Consider the following 23,733-nt stretch of genomic DNA (forward strand, 5'->3'; position numbering starts at 1 on the left):
GAAAAGACAAGGATGACGATACTGTGCAGCTGGGGTAAGGGGTCAGGTCTCATGCTGCAATACTAAAAGCCTTGATTTGTTAGCACTTCCTATGTGCCAGGCACTGTGCTAATAATTGACTTTCATCTTCTCTTTTGCTTTTCACGACAACTCGGCGAGATGGGTATTTGCCTTTTTTGTTTCAGAACAGTTACTTGCCAAAGGTCACAGAGCAAGTAAGTGGCTGCTCCAGGATTCGAAAGCCAGAGTCCTTGCTCTGAATCACTGTGCCATCCTGCCCTGCTGTCTGGTGGAGTACGGCAGGGTTAACCCAAGGGCCTTGAATGGAGCTAGCCTGGTCACAACCTGGGGTACAGGTTGTGTGCCCCTGTTACAAAAAGGGAGAGGCAAGACCCCTGCCCATTGGGGCTGCTAGTCCCCCGTCGGATGTCAGGAGTCTCCTGTGTCATGCAATGTTCTTAGCTCTTTAAATATTTAACAACAGAAACTTTAACAATTGTGAACGAGTCCAGTATATACATATTTACCTAGTCATTACTTCCTGAGTGCCCACTGTGTGCCAGGCTCCGGCCATAGAAGGATATAAGCTGTGGTTTTTGCCCTCAGTTAACTCAAATACCGGGGCATGTGCTGGAAGGAAAAGCATTTTTTTGAGCCTAATCTGGGAGGGCTTCCTGAGGGAGGTGAATTGCACGGTTGAAAGGGGAAAGAGAAGGAAACTGGAATGGGCAATTTCTCCATTAAGAAACTTGGGAGCAATGGGCGCCTGGGTGGCTCAGTTGGTTGGGCGACTGCCTTCGGCTCGGGTCATGATCCTGGAGTCCCGGGATCGAGTCCCGCATCGGGCTCCCTGCTCGGCGAGGAGCCTGCTTCTCCCTCTGACCCTCCCCCCTCTCATGTGCTCTCTCTCATTCTCGCTCTCTCAAATAAATAAATAAAATCTTTAAAAAAAAAAAAAGAAACTTGGGAGCAGGAGCAAAAGATTTTTCCTTCAAAACAGCAAGCAGCTTTGGGGGCGCCTGGGTAGCTCAGTCGGTTAAGCGTCTGACTTCGGCTCAGGTCATGACCTCAGGGTCCTGGGATGGAGCCCCAGAGTCATCTGGCTCCACACTCAGCAGGGAGTCTGCTTCTCCCTCTCCCTCTGTGCCCCTCCCCACCCCCCCACCCCCCGCCGCTCCACTTGCACATGCACCTGCTCTCTCTCTCTCAAAATAAATAAATAAAATCTTTTACAAAACAAAAAAAAACAGCAAGCAGCTTTGGCAGGAGGAAAGAGCTCTCCTAGGGGGAGTACTGTGTGGGGCTTGGTGCGAGCATCCCAAAACTGAGTCAGAAGCAGGTGAGCACACCCCTGGCAGAGGCAGCCCCTGACCCTGTCACTGCCCCACTCGACTCCCAGGCCTGCTGGGCCCCACCCTTACTCACTGTCGCTCTAGGCTCTATGGCACCTTCTTCTCAGAGACCCCCCTGAAGTAGGTAGGACAGAGAGGTTGACCTGTTTCACAGGTGAGGAAACTGAGGGACAGAGGAGGAAAGGGATTTGCCCAAAGGTCATGTGGTTGGTTATGGAAAGACCCAGATCCCTGGCTTCTGCTGTAAAGGCTACACCTTCTGAGTGCTGCCTGCCCCCGACTGACCCCAGCTTGTCCAACTGGCAAGCAGCCTTCACGGCTATTACTCTAGGTTCTTCCCCTTCCTTTTCACCCCGAGGGAGGGAGTTTGCTTTGTCTGCAGGGGGAGTCGGGCAGCCGTGAGGTGGTTTCTGTGCTGCCATGAGGGGGACTGCCGTGGGGAGGCAACAGGACACACGCACACACAGCGGTGTCCCAGAGAGTTTCAGATTTTTTTCTCATTTCATCTTCAGTAGAACCTCATGAGGTGCTGTCATTTTTATTCCTGAGTGACAAACAGGACACTAAGGCTCAGGGGAGTGGCCGGGGCTTACCCACTGCCACAGACCGGGGGGGCTTCGAACCTCAGGGATCCAGAGAGAGGAGCCTAACTCGGGGCACACTTTGAAGATCGGATTGGGGGTGGGGGGAGGCAGAGGGCAGTGAGGAAACCGGCCAGCAGTGGGTGTGGAGGTGGGAGCTGGTGGCCTGGGAGGAAGGCCCTGGAGGCGGGCAGTCAGGTCATCGGCAGGGCCTCTGCAGACGGCCGAAGGCCCTTGCGGCTGTGCTCACTGACTGGCCGTGTTTACTTGTGGGGAGCGGTTTTTTCCTGCTGCCTTTCCCCCTATTTCAGTGTCACTGAATGACGGACGTTGCTTCACCTGCAGGCAGAAAAGGTGTCTTCGGGGACCGAGCAGTGAGTCCCTGGCCTGTCTCACGCTGACAGAGATGACCCGGGGAGGGGGCTGCTGCCTGGGCTGCTGAGATCATTGTAACCGCAGAGGGCCCGGCGGGGGGCGGGGTGGGGGGGGGACGACTTCAAGTGAGATCACATGTAGACTGGGAAGCTTTGGGTTCTCACGCACAGAGCAGAAGGAGAGGACCCATCAGCTGCAGTTTGGATGGGCTGGTCGTTTGGAAGGCGAATGTTCATCTGGTCACTGGACAGATAGTTCGAGGTTACTGTGTGCTAAGCACTTTAGTAGAAAACAGACATATAAAACACACCCCTGCTCTTAAGTAGCCTAATAGTCTTCTAAACCATTGTTAGAATACAGTGTGCGAAGGCCTGCCAGAGAGCGTGGCTGCAGGGACATTGACGCCAACCCAGGTTAGGGAAGGCCCTTTGACACTGAGGATCTGGCTATGAGCGTGTCCGAGCGCAGCAGGAGGGCAGAGCCTCCACCCATCTTTGCACCCAGGCTCCCTTGTGTCAGACGTGGCTCCTTGTTCGTTCACCTGTGTGCCTGGCACACAGCTCGCTTTGGGAGAGCCAGGGACTTTTATCCTCAGGGACTGGTAGTTTTGGAAGAGTGAGACCCCACCTTACTCCTCTGAATCTCCTTTGCAGGGCCCCCACGGTCACAGGCAGTCAGTGATTTGCATAAATGGTTGGAAACTGTCTCCCATTGGCCATCCGCCTCTCCATCCCTCTAGAGACGCAAGTATCTGGAGAAGTCCCCCATTGAACTGCACATTACCCAGGGGACCCCTTTAATCCCCATTGTAACAAACTGTCCGGCAGCAGAGAAAAGAAAGCTGTAAACTGGGGGGGGGCAGGGGGGGACAGAAGGATTTGGGGAAAAGCACCAGAGCAGGAGGCATGGTTTGCCAGGTTAGCAGCTTGGTTAGAGGTCTGGGCAGTTGATGGGGGTGAACAGCTGGGAACATGGGCCCAGGGGGTATGGCAAAGTCTTGGAGTCTCTGGCTCACGATGCCAGGAGACTCACCTTGCAGGTGGCAGTGTTTGCCACTGAATAGAGTCCACTGTCTTCCCCTATTAGCCTCAGTCAGCGCTCCCCTCATTCAGGGACACCCAGCAGATAGTACTGAGCACGGTCTCTGTGCCGAGCCCCATGCTGAGCATTGAGATACTGACATGTGGCAGATACAAAAACAAAAAAAAGTCTGATCCACCAAACCCTTCTTCCCTGCACCAGTAACCGTCCCGCACGGACTTTGATTCAGATCAAAGGGACCTTGATCCCATCACTGTATTCTAACACTGTATTCTAACAATGGTTTAGAAGACTATTAGGCTACTTAAGAGCAGGGGTGTGTTTTATATGTCTGTTTTCTACTAAAGTGCTTAGCACACAGTAACCTCGAACTATCTGTCCAGTGACCAGATGAACATTCTCCTTCCAAACGACCAGTCCCAGGGCAGTTCCAGAGTCCCTGTCCCATTGAGGCTGGTGCGTAATGGTGCAGCTGCAGCTCCAGGGACTGAGCGCTTGCCAGCCCTTCCGGGATCTCGCCCCAGCCTGTCCTGGCGGCGCCCCTGCCGAGCCCCGAGCTCTTTGGCTGTTGGATTCTGAGCGTCTCTCCTTTATACTCAATCACTGATCCCAGGAGCCAGAATTTCTGAGCAATGGAGACCCAGCTTCATGTCAAGGTCAAGGACAGGCCTTGAAAGACCTTTAAATTGAAAGGTCATGGTTTCTGTCCAGATCTGGCCACTCACTAGCTGTGTTCCTTTGGGTAAAGCACTTCCTTCTGTGAGGCTCCTGACCTGCAAAATGGGACGATGATACCTAGATTTCTGGACGGTTTTGAAAAACAAGGAGGAAACTACGTGGGAAAGCTAAGGATACCACAAATGTCAATTGTTCTGGAAAGTAACCGCTACCTTCTCTGTCCTCTCTCAGAGCAGGGGAGGGAAGCGTGGCCGAATTTCCTCCCAGGAAGTGGGGCTGCTGCAGCCAGGAGATGAATTAGGGGCGTTAGGAGTCACTTCTCATTGCTGGGGGCCCTGTGCAGGTGTATGTCCTTTTTCCTCCTTAGAGTGAGAGAGGACCAGCTGCCTGCTGCCCCCCCCGCACCACCGCATTTACCTGTCGGCCTTGATTTGGAGGTGGCTGTTAGAGTGGCTGCCTGCCTGCTCCACCGTCTGCAGGGCGGTGGCCTCTGAATCCTCAGCCGAAGGTCTTCTCTAGGATCTGCTGTGGGCAGAGACAAGACAGGAAGGCACAGAGGTGCCCCAGTTCCTAAACTGGGCATCCCCGAGGGTGTTCCCCTGGTGCTATCATCCAGAAGGGCCTGACTGGCTGCAAGGCCCAGCCCAAAGAGCCTGAGGGCAGTCTGGAAATATTCCTCGGGAACTAAAGCTTTCATAGCTGGGCAGTGGGGTGCAGTGGGGCCAACCGTGTTTCTCTCTTTGGAGGAGGAGGAGGCCTATGCTTGGTTCCTCTGAAATCTGACACTTTGGGTCCCTGAAGCTCTGAGGATGGTTGTTTCCCAGGGCATTCAAACATCAAAGATGGGCCTCAATAAAGGGGTGATCTCTTCATGACTTTCTCCTGGTTTTGTGGGGGGCAGATCCGGGTTTGTTGGGCTGTGGTCTCAGGAGACCAGGCCACTGCCAACGGAAGTTCACAGTTGGGAGCCGGGAGCCTGGGTGTCCTCATTCTTGCTCAGGTTGTCTCTCTGCTCGCCCACTTGGTGACCTTGGGCAAATCATTTGACCTTGCCAGGCCTCCATCTCTGCATCTGTAAGTGGGGATAATTCTTGCCTTCTTGCTTACTTTCACAAGTCTGCTCTGAGGCTCTAAAGCAAGACTAGGAGATAGCACTTTGAAAAAGATGAGTAACATATGCAGATAAAAGGGATTTCTATGAAGAGGGGCTAACATTGTTGAAAGATGGGTGCTACCCTATTTCCTTTAATTAATCCAATCCTCAGCACTTCACAAGGGAAGTGCTGTTTTCCCAGAGGCTCGGGGAAAGTACAAGGTCATAGAACTCGGAAGAGGCTAGCTGGGATTCCACCCAGGTTTGAGTTCAAGGCTTGTGTGCCTCTGCGACAAATGCCATTACCCTTGGGGATTGCCTTCTGGGGCCACCTCTTCCTCTGAAACTTACAGAAACAAAGTGTATTTGCTGCCAGCCAGGCTCTGGGAAGCTCACAGACGAGTTTGGAGACAGACGAGGACCCGGCAGCTAGCTGCTCTGATCTGTGCCGAATGGGTGAGAAGATTCTCTCTACTTGGAGACGTTGGGGTGGGTATCACCTGGAAACTGGGCGTAGGTAGCTTCCAGGGACCGAACGTTGTCCTCTTAATGGCCATTTTCTGGCCGCCCTGGGGCGTGTGACCTCACGGACAAGCTGAGACCTTGATGGGATTCCCAGCCGCCAACCCTAATCCTTCCATACTGTCAGCCCCTAGGATGCTGCCTCCCCTTGGCTGGTGACCAGATCCACCTCCCTTTTCTCAGAGTGCACAAGGCAGAGCCTGTTCTCGGGCAGTATTCCAATCTGGACGGGGGGAGGTGGGGAGCAGGGCAGAGAACAATTGAGCCAGGGTGGGTCCTGGCTGCCTGCCTGCCTGCCTGCCTGCGCTCCTGGCACTGTCCTGAGCAAGCCCCACCTCCCTGAGTCACTCTAGCGATCCCTGCTAGATCCCTCCCCCACCACACCTCACCACCCCAGGTGCGTGACCGGACAGCTTTAGGGGCAGCTGCTGCCTTCCCCAGTTTTGTTTTTGCTTCTCTGAAATCCGTGGAGTCTGTGGACTTGCTAATGATCCCATAATCTTAGCCCCGGAGTGGAGCCTATGGCTTTTCTAATTATTAGTCTCTCTGGACCAAGTTTCCAAGAATCTGTAAGCTCATCCTGGCATAGCTTGTATGGTGGTCCTCATTCTGTGGGGCCCCGCGGAGTGCTGCCTGGGTATGTGGCCGGCTCTGGATATTCTTTTTGTTCGCTTTTCTAGCAGTGACTCTGCAAATGCTTGGGGCGGTGGCAGGGACCAGGGTTCTTTACTTTTTGGTGGGTCTCTGAGGACAGACGATGAGTGTTCTTAACTCCGCCCCCCCTTCCCCTGAGGGTTCCCAGACTGCCTGGAGCTTCCACACATTTGTTCATTCATTCAGCATGTTATTGGGGACCTATTATGTGCCAGGTTCGGGAAATATACAGCGGAATAAAATGTGGACCCTGACCACATTTTAATGGGGGTAAAAAGAAAAGAAACCACAGGGCGTTTGGGGGAGGAGGTCGATGGCTGTTCATGAACAACACTCCAATGCCAGACATGCAGGTGCTGGTCCTAAATGAAAATTTATTTCATTAAATTTTCACAGCAAGCCAGCAACTTTCCATTTTACAGATGAGGAAACAGGTTCAGAGGGAGCAAGGTCACACCGCTGGTAACCAGTGGAGCTGGATGGAACAGAGTCTGATTCCCACGGAGTATGGGGCTGGCAGAGGCCTCCCAGGAATGGACAGCTGAAGCAGCCAATGTGGAAGGAGGGCGGGCAGAGGGCAGGGCTGTACAAGGCCGAGGCCAGGGAGTGCACAGATTCACTTTATTCCTTGCACCCCAACACCCTCTGGGCCACCTTCCCTAAGCGCACCCCTCCCTGCACTCTCCTCTCTGGGGAAGCTCTCCCAGATAGCATCACTTGGCAGTGACCACGAAGTTGTCCTTTCTGCTTCTTAAAACCTCCCAGGTAAACTTCCAGCCCCAGTTGTCTTGCCCTGGTGGATCAATCCAGAAATACCTCAGCAGGTACTTTCTGAGTCCTGCCTTGCTCTGCCCATGTATTGTCTAGTGCTCAGAACGCCAGGCCAGTAACCCAGACCAGCAGCTGATCCTAAAAATCATCTGTGTATCTTCATCGGATTTTTTTTTTAGCAGCTGATTTATCTTCCTAATTATGTTTAGCTTTAAGCTAATGTTAAAATGAGCTTGCATTAGATAATTTTCACTAATTAACACCAACTTAGTGCAGGGAAGTCATCCCAGAAGCCCGCCGTGGGGCACGGAAAAGCTGGCCTCGGATCTTAAAAAGAATTGCTTTGCTTACTCCCTAGCGGGTCACATATGGTTCTTCACGGCTGAATTAGTTGACCTTGCTCACATGGGTACAGTCTCTTCTCTTTCTCTGGAGAGCCAGCCTGGGTCTCCTTTATGTTGTCCCCTTCATCAACCTAGTTTGGGGTATGGGTGTCAAGAGGGAGACAGCCTCCTAGGGTCAGATCAACCGGGAATGAGTCCCAGCACCACACAGCAGGGAGACATGACCTGCAGGCTCAGGAGCAGAGCCTGGCCCAGAGGCCAAGCGGTCGGGAGAGGAAGCAGCCTGGCTGGGCAGAATTGGGCTCCTGTGGCTGCTAGTGCATCACAGGAGCCTAGTGTTTAATGATGTCTAATTAGTGAGCTTGAAACAATGTAACAGGGCTATAGACAGCTGGGAAGCCTCTGCTGACAAAGCACAGATGCCCTGCTGGTGGGACGGGGGCAACTTGGCCTCCAGGCGGAGAACAGGACTCCACAGGTCTTGGCTCTGCCCTCTTGGTGGGCCGGGGCTCTGGTCCAGACGGTTTCCTCAGCATCCCGAGGGAAGTCCCCTACTGCGGAGGTCTTCTTAGAACATTTCCTGCGCATCAGGCTCTGGATAGGAGGGAATGACAGGTCTCTGTCCCCGCCCCCCGGGGCTCAGGACAGACACAGGCCTGAGCAGACAAGCATCCTGGGAAGGGCACACACCGCCCTCAGGGCTGGGGACAAAGAATGATCCTGGGACAGCCTCTGGGAAGAATGAAATAACGCTGGAGAAAGGGCATTCCCATCACCACGGGGATAGGGTGGTGGCAGCATGACTTAGGACACAAGGTGTGTGTGTTGGGGTGGGGGGACTGCTGGTGCGTTTGGAGAACATTGAGTGATTTCATGTGATGTGAATTTATTGTCAGGGGGGAGAGTGGGTTGGAAACATATAGAGGGTCTTCAGTTGGGTGAAAGGCTCGATTCTGTGGGCAGCCTGGGGCCAGAGTGTTTGAGCAGCGGAATGACATGTTCAGGGTTGTGTTGCTGGGTCCAGCTGCCAAGAGGGAGAATGATTGTGTTGCAGGATTTCTCTGCCTTTAGTGCCCGTGGCTCTTGGTCACACCGCTTTGAAGAATGAAGAGGTAGACCAGACGAAGAGTGGTGGGTAGCAAGGCAAAGTTTATTGAGTGATAGTATAAAGCTCGCCGAGAGGGAGGGGGGCCGGAGAGGGTTGCCCTTGGAGTTTCTAAGTTTAGGGTTTTATGAGCTGTCTTGCGGAACTATCTTAAGCAAACAGGCTGTGCTGAGTCATGCCAATCAGGGCTTTGGTCACGTATCTGTCTACCTATTAGGTTCATGTCTACACCCTGATGGTCTTTTTTTTGGCTGACATCTGGGGGCTTATGTCTTAACTGCCCCTTGCCCATGATGGTGACAAATGCTTTGTGGTTAATTGTCTTATTTTAGGACGTTTTGCAGAAGTCACTTCTGCAAAGGCTGCAAAGCAGAATGTGAGGGCGGGTCCTGTCTAAGCTGCAGAACAGGATGTCAGCGCTGTTTTACCTTAGCTGTCCTGACTCCAGATTTTCTTGTTGGGGACCCTGACCCTGACTACCTAACTGTCCAACTAACTCCTAGCAGTTGGGACTGCGTGAGCTGGTCTCCCGTCCAGCTACTGCTGAGCCCCTCCTGTGTGCCAGGCACCGTCAAGGAGAAAGGGCAGAGCCTGGCCATCGGGGGACAGCCCCATACCCGGTTCTGTGGAGGAACCACCGCATTTCTGTGCTTCCTCACAGAACCACGAGGCAGCTTCACTTTACAGGCAGAATTCAGAGGTCTTCCCGCCAGCGTGGGATCCCTGACTCCGAAGTCTGCTTTCCCCACTGCACTAGGCGCTTGGACTGGGGCTTTAGCAGAATGAATCTGGAGCCCAGGGTGGGACGTTGCGAAGGGGGTGGGGGCAGGGCCAGGCGGTATTCCGTGGGTGTCCTCCCCGGAGCGGGGGGCTGTGCAGACCTCCCCCGTTGGCTCTCGCAGGGAGCAGACAGGGAAAGCTTTCTTATTCAGTTGTTCACACCCTACCTGTGCGGGATCGGTGATAATTCAGAGGGAGCCTTGATGACAGAAGGAAGTCCGGTGTACCCCGAGCGTCGAGCGCCCCCACCCCCGAGATGAGCTGTCTCCATCCTCCAGCAGCCCCTCGCTGGGCTCCACTCGGAGCTGTGCCGGTGGGGTTCCTGGGGCCACGCCGAGGTCCCCACTACTCCGGAAGCCGTGGGCTTCCTGCGTTCTGGCTGCTCGGCAGGCACGTAGAGACCCCGGGCATCGCTCGAGGAACGGTGCATCGTGCAGACTCTTCATTTAATTGAGCTGCCCTTCCCCTCAATTAGTTCAAGTTCTGACCTTTCCGTAAATGTAGTGTTGTCTAGGCTTTAATCACCACCCCAGGCTGGGCCTGCTGGGCATGGTATTGAACAAAGGAAAAACATCTCCACCTTGATGTCTGAGCCTGCGGGCGGCTCCCAGCAGCCGGCTCCCTGGGAGCTTGGCGCCCCCTCCCTGGCTCTCTTTCTCTATCGCCCCTCCTCCAAAGTGATGGCCCCCTCGTTCTGCTTTCAGTCTCTGAGAAGACAGCACCAGCCTGTACCCGCGGCTCACACCAGGCCAAGCCCTGAGCTCCTGCACCGCCTGCATTACCTCGCTTAAAACCCAGAACAACTCTCTTCCTTTGAGGAAACCGGGCCTGAGATGAAATGACTCACTCAAGGCCATACAACCAGTAAGACTGTCTGCTTCCAGAGAGTGTATTCCCGTGCAAACACCAGTCAGGACTCGAAGTGTGACCCATCCGCCACCTGCATTCAGATCACCTGGGGGGAAGGGTGTTGCTAAAGTGCGTTCGTTAAGGACCTGCTGGATCAGAATCTCTGCAGATAGGACCCTTGAATCTGTTCGTTCAGCAGGCACGCCCCCACCCCCCACCCACCCCAGATGATTCTTTATACACTGAAGTTTGACAACCACCGCCCTGTAGACCTTGAGCCCTCGCTGGCAAGATAAGGGGAGACTCCTGGCTGGCTGACGCAGCAGTACCCTCCATGGGAAAGGGAAGGACTGCTCTCTGGTCCCAGACAAACGGACTGCCTGGGCTGCCAGATAGATGGCCAGCTGCCGCCCTCCCTACCCCGAGGAACCTTAGGGCTTCCGGTGGGGGGAGTTAGCCTCATTCACCCATTAAGGGGTCACTTTAATGACCCCCTATAACCGTACAGCTTTTTCAGGGGATTTCATGAGCATGACCTCCTCTGAGCCTTGCAACAGCCCTGGGAGGTGAAAGTTGGGCCCCAGGCTCACGTATGTAATCAGCGGGATGCAGGAACTGGTGGGCTTTCCTTGAAGGGCTGTACCTTGGTGGGCTTCCGTCCCTTCCTCTCCAGAAAGAGGTGACTGTCAGCCAGCAGCCCTGCAATGAACAGGCTCGGCCTGTGGCCTCTTGCTTTTCCCCACCATGGAGCAGAGCGAGAAAGGCACGGATCTTTGCCAGCAAGGCAGCCCCACCCGCCCCGGTGCTCGCCGCTCCACATCAGCAGGGCGCTGGGGAAAGCCGTGAAGGAGAGCGCGGTATTGTCCTGCTCCACCGGAGCAGCCTGGTTTTGTGTGACCAGAGCAGACTGGGGGCCTCGCCAGAGTAGATCTGTGCCCAGAGCTGCCCTGTCCCCATCACCTGGGGGGGTGATAGGTGGGTGTTCTGGGGAAGCTCCGGACTGCGGTCAGAAGCTCAGGCTTTAGTCCCACCTCTGCCCAACAGAGTAAGTTAACCCTGGAGCTGGGCTCCAGCTGTGAAGTTTCCTCCTGCTTCTGGGGTTCCACGCGCCTGGCCTGCCCTCCAGTGCAGGGGCTAAGTGCCGAGGGGTGGCCTGCGCGCAGGCACAGCCGAGGGGCTTCATGGGGCTGACATGCAGCCTGTGCTCCACTTCATGCCTTGCATCCCATCGCAGGGAGGACGGGCTCTTCGCCGAGGTGCCTGCTGTACATACTGCCGGCAGCCCGGCCTCCCGGCCTGATGTACGTTGATTAAGTACTGTCCTCACGTGAGCCTGGCAGCTCCTTTAAGATCTTGGGTGCGTAGGACAGAGGCAGAGAGACCAGACTTTTGAGCTGTCACTCAGGTGGCAGTCCTAAAAGGCCCCAACTTCTTTTCCCTTCTGTGAACCCTTGAGGAAGAGCTTTAACTCTTGCCTTCCAGCAAGACGATCTAACCAGGAGTCTTGCTTGGTATTATTTTTTTTTCTCCACCTCAGTGCCTTGTCATTAATGAAATAAAAGATAACTACAAAGCTACAACTGCACCCCACAAATACAACATGCAGACATTCATTCTGCAAACACAGGGAACTGATTTTGTGTAGAGATGTCCCCTGAGGGTGGAGACTGAGACGAATCACATGGTCCCTGCCATCCAGGAGCTCACAGCCCAGGGAGGGACAGAGCTGAACAGCAGATGTTACTTACAATGCAGTGTCAAGGACCTCGCACTTGCCTGGAATACAACGTGGGCAGGAAGCAGGGAGCGGCGAGTACTGCTGCGTAGGGGTAGGGAAAAGTTCAGGAAATTCTTGGCTGAGCTTGAAAGCTGCACAGGAATCTCACCGGGGTATGGAAGGAGTAGGACCAAAAGGACTGAAAACCACCTGATGTGTGTAGAGGTTCTCAAAGGGATTGGGGGGGGGTGCGGTTTTGCCCCCAGGAGACATTTATCGATCGTGTCTACAGACATTTTTGGTTGTCACCACTCGGACTGATGCTACTGCCATGCTGCTAAATAGCCTGCACAGGACAGCCCCCCACAGCAAAGAAGTACTCTCCCCCAGATGTCAGTAGGGCCACAGTCGAGAAACCCCGTGTTAGGGCAATGGTAGGTCATTCTGCACGGCTGAACGCAAGGGACCGAGGTGATATGGCCCAAGATGAAGCTGGAGAGGCAGAAAGGGGCCAATCAGAAGTCCCTTCAAATGCCAAGCTAAGGAGTTTGGACCTCTCTTGAGGGCCCTGGGACCCCCCTGGTTCATGAGGCTGTTGTCTGCGGGGATCACTGCTGTGGAGAATCAGTCGGAGCACAGAGACTAGTAGGAGAGACTAGTTAGGAAGCTATTCCAGGAGTTCAGTAAGAAATGAGGGGGCCTGAGTGAGAGCAGCAATACAGTGGGAGTAGGAAGGAATTGACCCACAGAAGGTGCACGAAGCAGGTAGGACCCGCTGGGCTCAGCAACCAATCAGATGTGGTTAGTGGGGGAGTAGGAGGAGGCCAGTAGACTAGGGCTTCTGGCCAGGGTGACCAAGAGGATATTGATTTTGGAAGTGCCTGTGGGGCAGGCCGGTGAGATCCACACCCCATGTCTAGTCTGGGTCATCCAAACACACCGGGGTGCTGGTCCCCAGCAGTCTTGAGCAGAGCTGCCTTGGAGTGCAGGGGGAAGGTGGGAATCCTTTGGTTATTTTGCTATCTAATGGCAATTAAGGAATCCAGACAGAGAATCTGAAAAGCTGGCTGTGTAATTAAAGGTAAATGACAGGTAGAGGGGAGTTCTGAGGCTTCCTAACCCTCCCCTGCCCCGCTGCCCCCCCCCACCCCTACGCCGAGGCAGGATATCAGAGGAGGAGATGTTAAGCTAACCAAACACCTGATGAGAAGCATTGCAGCATGATGCGGGCCACAGCTTCTAAAAACTCCTGCTGCCTCGAATTAACCTCTCCCCCCGGGGGCTGCACATCAGTGGGTAACCAGGTAAAGGACACTGGGAGCCTACTGCTGGGAGGGGGGTGACTTTTCTCTGCTGACAAAATCTGTCTCCCCGGGTTCTGAGCCTGTGACGTCCTTCTTTTCAAACCCCATTTCCCGTTTGCACCGGGAGTCTCGAAGTTGGGTTTGGGGTGGAGGATCACATGGCACATTGAACACCACGGGCGGAGGGAGCAGGGGAGCTGGTTTTCCTGGGGCTGAAGCTGCGGAGCTGAATGTCAAGCAGTGCCCTCCAGAGACCAAAGCTGAGGGTAATTATCACTTCTCCTCCACAACGAGATTGTAGGAGTCAGAGAGCAATTGATTTGTCTTCCTACTACAGATATTTCACTGTTTAATTGGTAGTGACATAGATGGCTGGCTCTCGCCAGAGTGCCACAGACCAAGCCTCCTGGAAGCGGGGCCCTCGGGACTCAAATCTCCCTCCGGCTCTCAATCCGTTTTCACATCACATCCTCCACCAGGTGGGGTTGGGTAGGGGTGAGGGTGAGGGTGGCCAGCTCCCTGCTTGGTTTTGCAGTTGTGAAAGGGAAGCAAGAGTGTGAATCCAGAAGTGCCTTGAAAGCCAGTTGAGCACTCCCCGGCAATATACTGAGAGTTGACTCTGACCTGGACACTGTAGAGAGTTTGGAAATGAGCAAACAATGGCCTCTGGCCTCAGACAGCACTTGGGAGGGAAGGTATCAGAAGCCCGGTGAGATGGAGAGGAGGGTGTGCTCTGATGCAGTGGAGCCCGAAGCGTCCAGTTAAAACCCTCCATGACCCAGCCCAACCCCATTGTACTCACTACCCCGAACTGCTCTGGCCGCCTGCTTTGGGTTTGTCTGTCTGTTTTGGACCTCAAGTGCAGAGCTGACTGCAACCCTTGGGTCATGGGCCACTGCCATCATCCATCCACAGAAGGCGCCTCCTGTTTTATTTTCTTCCATTCCTCTCTCCCTCCACAGGCAGACACCCTAAGGTGTTCGGTATATGTCCCTGCACATGTCTGTACCCTTGAAAAACATATGCAGTGTTATTTTGTGTCGTGCGTTTTTATTTACATAAATGGTATTAGGCTAGAGATCTCATTCCCTGACATTTTATATCAAACTCTCCATTTTCAAAAGAACTATCCAGGTTCTGCACTGGAACCAGTACATTCCTTCTGCTGGCTACCAAGCACTCCGCAATGCACATTCCTCACATTTTCCTTACCCATTCTTCTAGAGACAGACATCTAAATCGTTGCCAGCTCCTTGCTATGCCGAAGAAAGCTGCAGTGAATGTCTTTGTTCCTGCCCCATAACAGACTGTTGCAAAGATCCAAGAGGTTCCCTGGGTGCATGACCAGAGTGGCATTGCTGACTTGAGTTATGCACATTCTTTTTTTTTTAAAGATTTTATTTATTTGACAGAGAGACACAGCGAGAAAAGGAACACAAGTAGGGGGAGTGGGAGAGGGAGAAGCAGGCTCCCCGCTGATGTGGGGCTTGATCCCAGGACCCTGGGATCATGACCTAAGCGTCAAGGCAGACACTTAACGACTGAGCCACCCAGGCGCCCCAGTTATGCACATTCTTAAATCCACCACGCCCTGCCCACTGCTGAAGGGAGTAGCTGCACCAGTGTTCCCTCCCACCAGTAGTGCATGCGGTTCCCCTGCATTTGGGATTCCAGCATTTGGGATTAGCCAGCTTTCTCACTTTTAGTGAATCTTATAGTTGTAAGGTGGTATCTGTCTCTCTCTTATCTCTTTGCTTTAATTTGAATTTTTCTGATTACTAATGAGGTCTGCTTCTCTTTTTATACTTATTAGCCATTCAGGTATCTCCTCTCAGAATCGCCTATTCATATCCTTTGCCCATTTTTCTAATTAGTTCCCTGTCTTTTTCTTGGTGATTTGCAGGGATCCCTTGTATATTATTAATTCCTTTTGGTTGTAGACATTGCAGGTATCTTTTCCCTTGTCAACAGTTGCCTTTATCTAATGGCATCCTCCTTTGAACAGAAAATCCCTAATTTGTCAAATGCATTATTTTTTTTAAGGATTTTATTTATTTGAGAGAGAAAGAGAGGGAGAGAGAGCATGAGTGGGTGAGGGTAGAGGGAGAAGCGGACTCCCCACTGAGCAGGGAGCCCAACGTGGGGCTCAATCCCGGGACTCCAGGATCATGACCTGAGCCACCCAGGCACCCCAAATGCATTATTTTTTAAATTTCACTTGCCTTGTGACTTGTGCTTTTAGACTCTTAAGAAATCCTCTTACCCATCTTATCAATTCCTTTATTAGTTTTATCTTTCACATTTAGGTATTTAGCCTACCTGAAATCTACCTTTATATATAGTGTAAGGCAGGAATACACTTTTTCTCTCAATAGTAAGCCAATTTCCCAATAACATCTACTAAGCAACATCCTTTCTCCACTGAGTTGTGATTCTACCTCTGTCAGACTTCAAGTTCTGTATGTTTATGGCACAGAGTTGTTTCTGGTCTCTGTTCTGTTTCATTAGTGTGTTTTTCAGTTCCTTCCTGTCTCAGCACCACGATGCTTATTACTATGGTTCGGCAGTTTATCTCACTATCTGGTAGGAAAAGTGACCCCTTTCAGCTTTTCTTTTTCTTTTTTTAAGATTTTATTTATTCATTATAGAGACAGAGCACAAGCAGGGGGGAAAGGCAGAGGGAGAGGGAGAAACAGACTCTCTGCTGAGCAGGGAGCCCCATGTGGGGTTCGATCCCAGAACAGAGATCACGACCTGAGCCGAAGGCAGACACTTAACAATCTGACCCACCCAGGCGTCCCTCAGCTTTTCTTTTTCAAAATTGACTTAGCTATTGTAGATCTTTATCCTTCCTTGCATTCTAGAATTATTTGAGTTCCTCAAAAAAATTTACTGACTTTCATTGGAATTGCATTGTATTTTATTAATATGGGGAGAATTCAGTTTTTCAAATATTGAATCATATTATCCATGAACATAATTTATCTCTTCATTTATTCACATATTTTAAAATATCCTTGAATAGAGATTTCTAAATTTCTCCATAAAGGTATTCTTAAATCCTGTGTGTTTAAAATTGCAATGTTGATCTTATTTTTTCTCACCTTCCCCCTTTTTTAGTTGATTGCTACTGTAGTATAAGAATGCTATTGGCCTGGGACGCCTGGGTGGCTCAGTCGGTTAAGCGTCTGCCTTCGGCTCAGGTCATGATCCCAGGGTCCTGGGATCGAGTCCCGCATCGGGCTCCCTGCTCCGCGGGGAGCCTCCTTCTCCCTCTGCCTCTGTCTCTCTCTCTCTCTCTGTCTCTCATGAATAAATAAATAAAATCTTTAAAAAAAAAAAAAAAAGAATGCTGTTGGCCTTTGTTAGTTTTTCTTGTATCTGGCAATCTTGCTAAATTCTCCTGTTAATTCTAATAATGTTCCTCTGCATTTTGCTGGGTTTTCTATAAAAATATCATCTCCAAGCGTGGCTCAGTTGTTAAGCATCTGACTCTCGATCTCAGCTCAGGTCTTGATCTCAGGGTCATGAGTTCAAGCCCCACGTTAGGCTCCACACTGGGCATGGAGCCTACTTAAAAAAAAAAAATCATCTCCAAATATGGGTAGTTTTGTTTCTTCTAATCCTTCTCTCTCTTTTTCATATTGCATTGGTCAGCACCTCCAATACTTTTTTTACCACAGCAGTGGTAAAAGTATTATTGATGTTCTTGAGACTTAAAGGGAATGCATCTAATGTTTTTCTGTTCAGTATGTTTCATGTGGATTTTTTGTAGATAGCCGTTATCAAGTTAAGGAAGGTCCCTTCTATTGTTAGTTTTTTGAGTATTTTAATCACAAATAGGGATCTCATGTTATCAAATACTTTTTTAAAAAAAGATTTTATTTATTTATTTGATAGAGAGACAGCAAGAGAGGGAACATAAGCAGGGGGAGTGGGAGAGGGAGAAGCAGGCTTCCCGCTGAGCAGGGAGCCCAATGCGGGGCTCGATCCCAGGACCCTGGGATCATCACCTGAGCCGAAGGCAGACGCTTAAGGACTGAGCCACCCAGGCGCCCCTCAAATACTCAAATAAAAAATGTTTTATTTATTTATTTGAGAGAGAGAAAGAGCATGAGCAGGGTGAGGGGCAGAGGGAGAAGCAGACTCGCCGCTGAGCAGGGAGCCCGACGCAGGGCTCCATCCTGGGACTCTAGGATCATGACCTGAGCTGAAGGCAGATGCTTAACCCACTGGGCCACCCAGGCACCCCATGTTATCAAATACTTCTAAAAACCTATTAAGATAATATATGATTTCCCCACCTTGACCCCATAAGTGTTATAAATTAAAAGGACAGATTTTCTGATGTTGAATCATCATTCTGTTTCCAGGATAAACCTTACTGGATTATGCTGGATTATGTTTAATTTGCTTTTAACGACTTAACCATGTCATTCTCGCTTTCAGATTCATCAATGTGTAAATAGTCCTAATATTCTTTTTGCCATTTTTACTATTTCTTAAATAATACGATTTTTTTTTTTTTAAAGATTTCTTTTATTTATTTATTTGACAGAGAGAGACACAGCGGGAGAGGGAGAAGCAGGCTTCCCGCTGAGCAGGGAGCCCGATGCGGGGCTCAATCCCAGGACCCTGGGATCATGACCTGAGCTGAAGGCAGTCGCTTAACGGCTGAGCCACCCAGGCGCCCCAAATAATACGATTTCTTAAAAAGTAAATATGTGTGTGGTTATTTCTGTTTTTACTCAGCACTTTATCTGCATTTCCTGTTTTTGTCAGCCTTGTCAGAAGTTTGTCTATCTTGTTTGGTCTTTTTAAAGAATCAGCTTTTGATATGATATTTCTAAAATACCTTACAGAGTCTGAGAGACTTGAGTTCAAATCCCTGCTCCGCTACATGCTAACTGTATGACCTTGGACACATCATTTAGCCCCTTTGCATTTACTTCCTCATCTGTAAAATGAGAATAGTCCTCCTTATTGTGAGGATCAAATTAGAAAATTTACCTAAAGCATCTGGAACAGCGTGGGGCACATGGAATGTGCACAATGCATGTTAGTCCCTGTCCTCAGTTTATGTTTATGATGTGTTCTTTGCCTGAAATGCCTGCCTCATAGGCTTCTGCTAGCCCATGTGGATGCTATGTGCAGATTAGAAAAAGCTGTCCCTTCCTCAGGCAGACACAGCTTCCATTCACCCCCTCAGCCCAGAGCCCATGTGCAGTGCACAACCTGCATACCCATGCATGGCAGCCCTGCCCACTTGCCGGCTCGGTTTTCCTCCCTGTTCATTTCTCCTGGTCCCCGAGGCTGCCCATTCTTCAGGTCTTAGCTTCCCTGGTGAAGCCTTTCTTAAGAAGTTCTCCTATGGCCAGAAGTAATCATTCAGTCTCCCTCCCTCCCGCTGGCCCTCCTCCCACCCCCCTTCCGACTTTGAACTCACATCACATGTCATTTGTACATCTCTTAAAGCATTTATCTCATTTTGCCTCCTATCTTATTTAGTGCAAATGGTTTATCATTCCAATGGGATTAACCCCTGAAGTTAGGGATTAAAGTTTGTCTTTAGATCCTCCCTCTGCCTATGGGGCTCAGTAAATGTTAACTCGTATGGATGATTGAGTATGAAATGTAGGAGCCAAGAACAGTCATAAATAATACTGTGTGAATTGGGGGGGGCGGGTCTTTAGAGGCAGGGTGATGGTAGAGCACATGTGTGAGGGTGGTGGGGATGGAGGATACCACTGTTGAGCTTACCATGTGCCAGGCACTGTGCTAAGTGCTCTCATGGTTTATCTCCCTAAGCCCTCACAACATCTCTTTGAGATAGGTGCTGTTATTAGCTGGGGCACTGATGAGTCAGTGGTGGAGCTGGTCTACTAGGCCTGGTCTGTCTGACTTCAGCGTTCAGGCTTTCAGTGGCAACAACTAACAGAATCCCTCAACTGTACAGTGATTACCATTTATTTAGGACTTACTACATACCAGGCACTGTATTTGATGCTTTACAGATGTTATCTAATCTCGATGGCAAAATAAAAGTACAGGGTAAAGGGTATCCCCACCTTGCAGATAAGGAAACAGAGGCTCACCAAGGTTAAGTGACTTGCCTAAGGTCACTTGCATAGGAAGTCATTATAACCAGATCTCTTGACCCCAAAGCATTCCCTTTCCTCTGCATCACATGCACAATGCTTGGGGCCCGCAAGAAAACCCTGCCACTAGAGCAGAGGAAGGTTTGCATAGGAAAATGGAGGAAGTTAAGGTCAGAAAGGCAGATCTGCCTCAGGCTGCAGAAAGCCTCAGCTTCCAGGACAGATCTTCAAGGACGGGCTTTTGGAAATCAGGAGTCCTAGGCAGTGACCTTAACTTGAGGGTACTGTGGGATGACCCGGCCACTTGGAAGCCAAGGGAGTTTGAGCTAACTGGAGCTCTATCTGAAACCACACCAAGGGGAGTATGGAACTTTGCACAGATCTAGGGAGATCAAAGCGCCCAGGCCTGCAGAGAAAAGGGTTTGAGCAGATTTGCAGGTGGTGGTAATGAGTCCATCCCATGCTTCTCAGCGATCTCATCTTCTTGAGCCTACTTGTTTCCCTGGGCCGCTAGGACCAACTTTCCTCAGCCTCCTAGGTCTCCCTGATATGGCTTCTGAAGAGCTGTTGAAGAATGCCCAGGGTGGGGTAGTGGGGATTTGTCAAGGATGAAGTACAAGGAGCACAGCCTGGACCCCCATGCATTTCTCAGAGCAGAGAGCCCATCTCCGGGCTCAGATGTGCTCAGAGATGGGCAGGGACGTGGAGAGCCCAGGAGTGGTGCAGATGGGGTGTTTGACTCTTGGCCTCCAGTTACCTAGGCCCAGCTGGTCCTCTCTGGGCCACAGTGTATCGCTACAGACATGGAGTCACCACGTGCCTCACTAGTGCCCTTCCCCATCCAGGTCATTGCGGTGGTCATGGACCTCTTCACTGATGGCGATATCTTCCAAGACATTGTGGATGCTGCCTCTAAGCGCCAGGTCCCAGTATATATCATCCTGGATGAGGCAGGCGTGAAGTTTTTCTTGGAAATGTGTCAGGGCCTAGAGCTCACCGACTTCCGTATTCGGGTAAGTTGTACCACTGGGGTAGGGGTGGAGGTTGGGGAAGGAGGGCGGGAGATGAGATGGAGGCTGCCTCTGACCCATCCTCTGCCCAGTTCAGGCGCACAGGTGAGCATGCTCAACACCTTTCTTTCTGTCTAAAACCTTGCTTGTGAATTAATAACCCTAAATTACATGCCCAGCTTAAATTTCAACTCAAGACTATTGAGGCTAAGAAGGCAGCTGTGGCCCAGTCCTGGGGTGTTCAGCCTGCAGAGTCACTGTCAGGATCAAAGCTAGGGTTATGTTTCTCTTCTGGGGAGCTTTGGGAGCAGGCAGGCACCACTCTGGGCTCATCTACGCTCAGAGCAAGATTTGCTAACTTCCTCTTGCTCTCCAAATGGGGTTCCACCTCTACGGCTGTAGGAAGCGGAGTCTAGTATAGACAGGAACCAACAGGCAGGTTCCACGGACAAGAGGGTTCCTCCTCTGCCCAAACAAAACTTGGCTCAGAGCCTCATGAGTGACAGTGCCTTTCTCCTCTTCTCAACAGAACATCCGTGTCCGCTCTGTGACGGGTGTTGGCTTCTACATGCCCATGGGGAAGATCAAGGGGACCCTGTCATCAACGTTCCTAATGGTAGATGGTGAAAAAGTAGCCACTGGATCTTACAGGTGAGTCGGGACAGGTCATAGAAGAACCCCGGAGGCCTATATTTGTGTAACAAATGTACATGGTCAGGAAGACTCTGGACTGGAGCCCCCATAGTCGTGGGTTTAAGGCGTATTATCTGATCTAATGGCAAAGAAGAGCCTCCTGGCCAGTCCCTGCCCTCAAAATTTCTGGCTACTAGATTATTCCAGAAAGACGGTCAACTCCTCCTGGGCATTAAGTATGGCTTGCCTTTCATGGTCCACAGCAGCTGGTTGCATTTTGAGGCTAGTCATTGGGTGGGATAATCAGGAAGCAGAATGAACCAGATCTGGGAAAGAAATGTGAGGGTGCGGTCTCTCTTGCTCAGGCCTGTGGCGCCAGCAGGATGGGTAAGGGTCGTAGTTTTCGTACTGCCAGGAAGCTCCATGGCCGACGAGATCAGAAGTGGCATGATAAACAGTACAAGAAAGCCCCTTTGGGCACAGCCCTGGACACCAGCCCTTTTGGAGGTGCTTCCCATGCAAAAGGAATTGTGCTGAGAAAAGCAAGCGTTGAAGCCAAGCAGCCACATTCTGCCATCAGGAAATGTGTCAGGATCCAGCTGATTAAGAATGGCAAAAACGTCACAGCCTTTGTACCCAGTGATGGTTGTTTGAATTTTACTGAGGAAAATGATGAGGTTCTGGTGCTGGATTTGGCTGCAAAGGTCATGCTGTCAGTGACGTTCCTGGAATTCGCTTTAAGGTTGTCAAAGTAGCCAATGTCTCTCTTTTCGCCAAATACAGAGGCAAGAAGGAAAGACCAAGATCGTAAGTTTTGATGGCGAAAACATGACAATAATAAATTTTCATATGCCAAAAAGAAAAAGAAAAAGAACTGTAAGGGTGTGGTGTGGAGGAAATGTGTCCCGAATTCGATTCAGAAGTCAGTTACCAGAACATGAGAGACTGTATCTGTGCAGTCTCTGTCCTCCAAGTAAACTGAAATCTAGGTGAGGCGAGAGACCTGGGCCCGTGAAGCCATCAGTAAGTGGCAGGAGTCCTCTGACGTGGCTAAAGTGTGGGGGTTTGCAGACACCGAGTGCTCTAAAGACTCAGAGAAGAGCCATTATTAACAAGAGCAGCAGGGCGCCTGGGTGGCTCAGTCGGGTAAGCATGTGCCTTTGGCTTGGGTCATGATCTCGGGGTCCTGGGATCGAGCCCCGCATCGGGCTCCCTGCTGAGCAGGGGGCCTTCTTCTCCCTCTCCCCCTCCCCTGTGCTTGTTGTGTGAGCTCGCTCTCAAATAAATAAGTAAAATCTTTAAAAAAACAAAAAGCAAAACCAATAGCAGCAGCTGCATCCGTCCTTATTCAGTGTGTGTTTGTGCCACGTCCTGGACTAAATGTTTTACATGTGGTGTCACACGTGAGCCTCACAACACTTTTGTGACTGGACGCCCCATGAACCCCACTTTACAAGGCCTCCAAGGGTAGAAACCAGGTGGGAATCCAGGCCTGCCTTCCCATGCCCTTGCCTGCTTTCTGCATTTGAGGCCAAGACCTGGGAAAGAGGGAGGATGTGGGTCCAGGAGGCCCCTTCCACCAGGCAGCAAGGCATCTGCCCTCCGTGGTAGATGAGGTTGGGGTGGGGGCAGCGGGCTGTGCAGATGGGACAGCCAGGGGCCTGCCACAGGCTGGGCCTACGTGTTGTGCTTTTCTGTCCCCACGTTCCCAGGTTCACCTGGAGCTCCTCCTACATGGACAGGAACCTTCTCCTCCTCCTCACAGGGCAGAACGTGGAGCCCTTCGATGTGGAGTTCCGGGAGCTGTATGCCATCTCCGAGGAGGTGAACTTGCACCAGCAGCTGAACCTGGCAGGGGGCGCCGGGAGGCTCGGCGTCAACTACTCTTCCACCGTGGCTCGCAAGCTAATCAACCCCAAGTATGCCCTGGTGTCAGGCAGCCGCCACCCCCCCGGGGAGATGATGCGCTGGGCCGCCGGGCAGCAGCGGGAGGCCGGCGGCGACCCGGAGGAGCAGGAGGAGGGGGGCAGAGGCGGCGAGGCGGCCCGGCGCCTGGAGGGCTTCCTGAATGACCTGGTCACGCTGGAGCAGGTGCTGCCCCCCGTGGAGCCCGTTCCCTCTGGAGAGCTGACTCGGAAGGACGGCAGGGTGCTCTCTCACCTGCGCGTGGACCTGAAGCCCAGACCCCCAGAGGCGCTCGTCCGAAACGGCAAGGGAGAAGCTGCCAACGGGGAGGCCACGGCGGCCAAGGACGGCAGGCGCTTGAGCAAGAGGCTCTTCAGTCGACGGGCCAAGAGTCCCACGGCGCCCAACGGTGTGACCGGCTCCCTCTGCACCGAGACCTTTGCAGAAGTGCGGCTAGTGACGGGGAAGAGGCCCAAAGAGGGCTCCAGTGCCGACATCTCAGGTGAGCCCTCCGCCCGCGGCGCCCTGCTCGCCACGCCCCCCATCCTCCTCCGGGAGCCTTGCCTCCTCTCTGCAGACAGGCAGCCTGCCGGCGGGCAGGGAGCGGGAGCCCTGAGCTCCGATGCTGCCCAGTTCCCCTGCTGCTCGGGCAGGTCCGAGTTCACTTCCTCTTCTCTCCAAGCGGAGAAGGACGGGGTGCCCGGGTGGCTCAGTTGGCTGAAGCGTCTGACTCTCCCATTTCAGCTCAGGCCATGATCTCAGGGTCTCGAGACCGAGCTCCTGCGTGGGGGCTCTGCGCTGGGCGTGGAGCCTGCTTAGGATTCTCTCTCCCTCTCCCTCTGCCCCTGTCCTCGTGCTCGCTCGCTCTTTCTCTCTCTAATAAATAAATAAATCTTTAAAAATAAAGAAATAAAAGGGGAG

At 51.9% G+C, this 23,733-nt stretch overlaps 1 protein-coding gene and 1 pseudogene across 1 annotated transcript in view; both read left to right on the forward strand.

The window, feature by feature from the left end:
* Positions 1–23,733, forward strand: part of SACK1F (scaffolding CK1 anchoring protein F) — a 32,111-nt gene that overhangs the window by 1,858 nt on the left and 6,520 nt on the right. Inside the window, exons 2-4 of the mRNA XM_006749340.3 lie at positions 20,110–20,277; positions 20,804–20,925; positions 22,620–23,314. Of these exons, the coding sequence (XP_006749403.1) occupies positions 20,110–20,277; positions 20,804–20,925; positions 22,620–23,314 (985 nt within the window). The remainder of the gene's footprint in view (positions 1–20,109; positions 20,278–20,803; positions 20,926–22,619; positions 23,315–23,733) is intronic.
* LOC102749721 (small ribosomal subunit protein uS12 pseudogene) lies at positions 20,952–22,603 on the forward strand (annotated as a pseudogene).

This window comes from Leptonychotes weddellii, chromosome 5 (assembly GCF_054177405.1).
Source record: "Leptonychotes weddellii isolate Sample4059 chromosome 5, ASM5417740v2, whole genome shotgun sequence".
Lineage (NCBI taxonomy): Eukaryota > Metazoa > Chordata > Mammalia > Carnivora > Phocidae > Leptonychotes > Leptonychotes weddellii.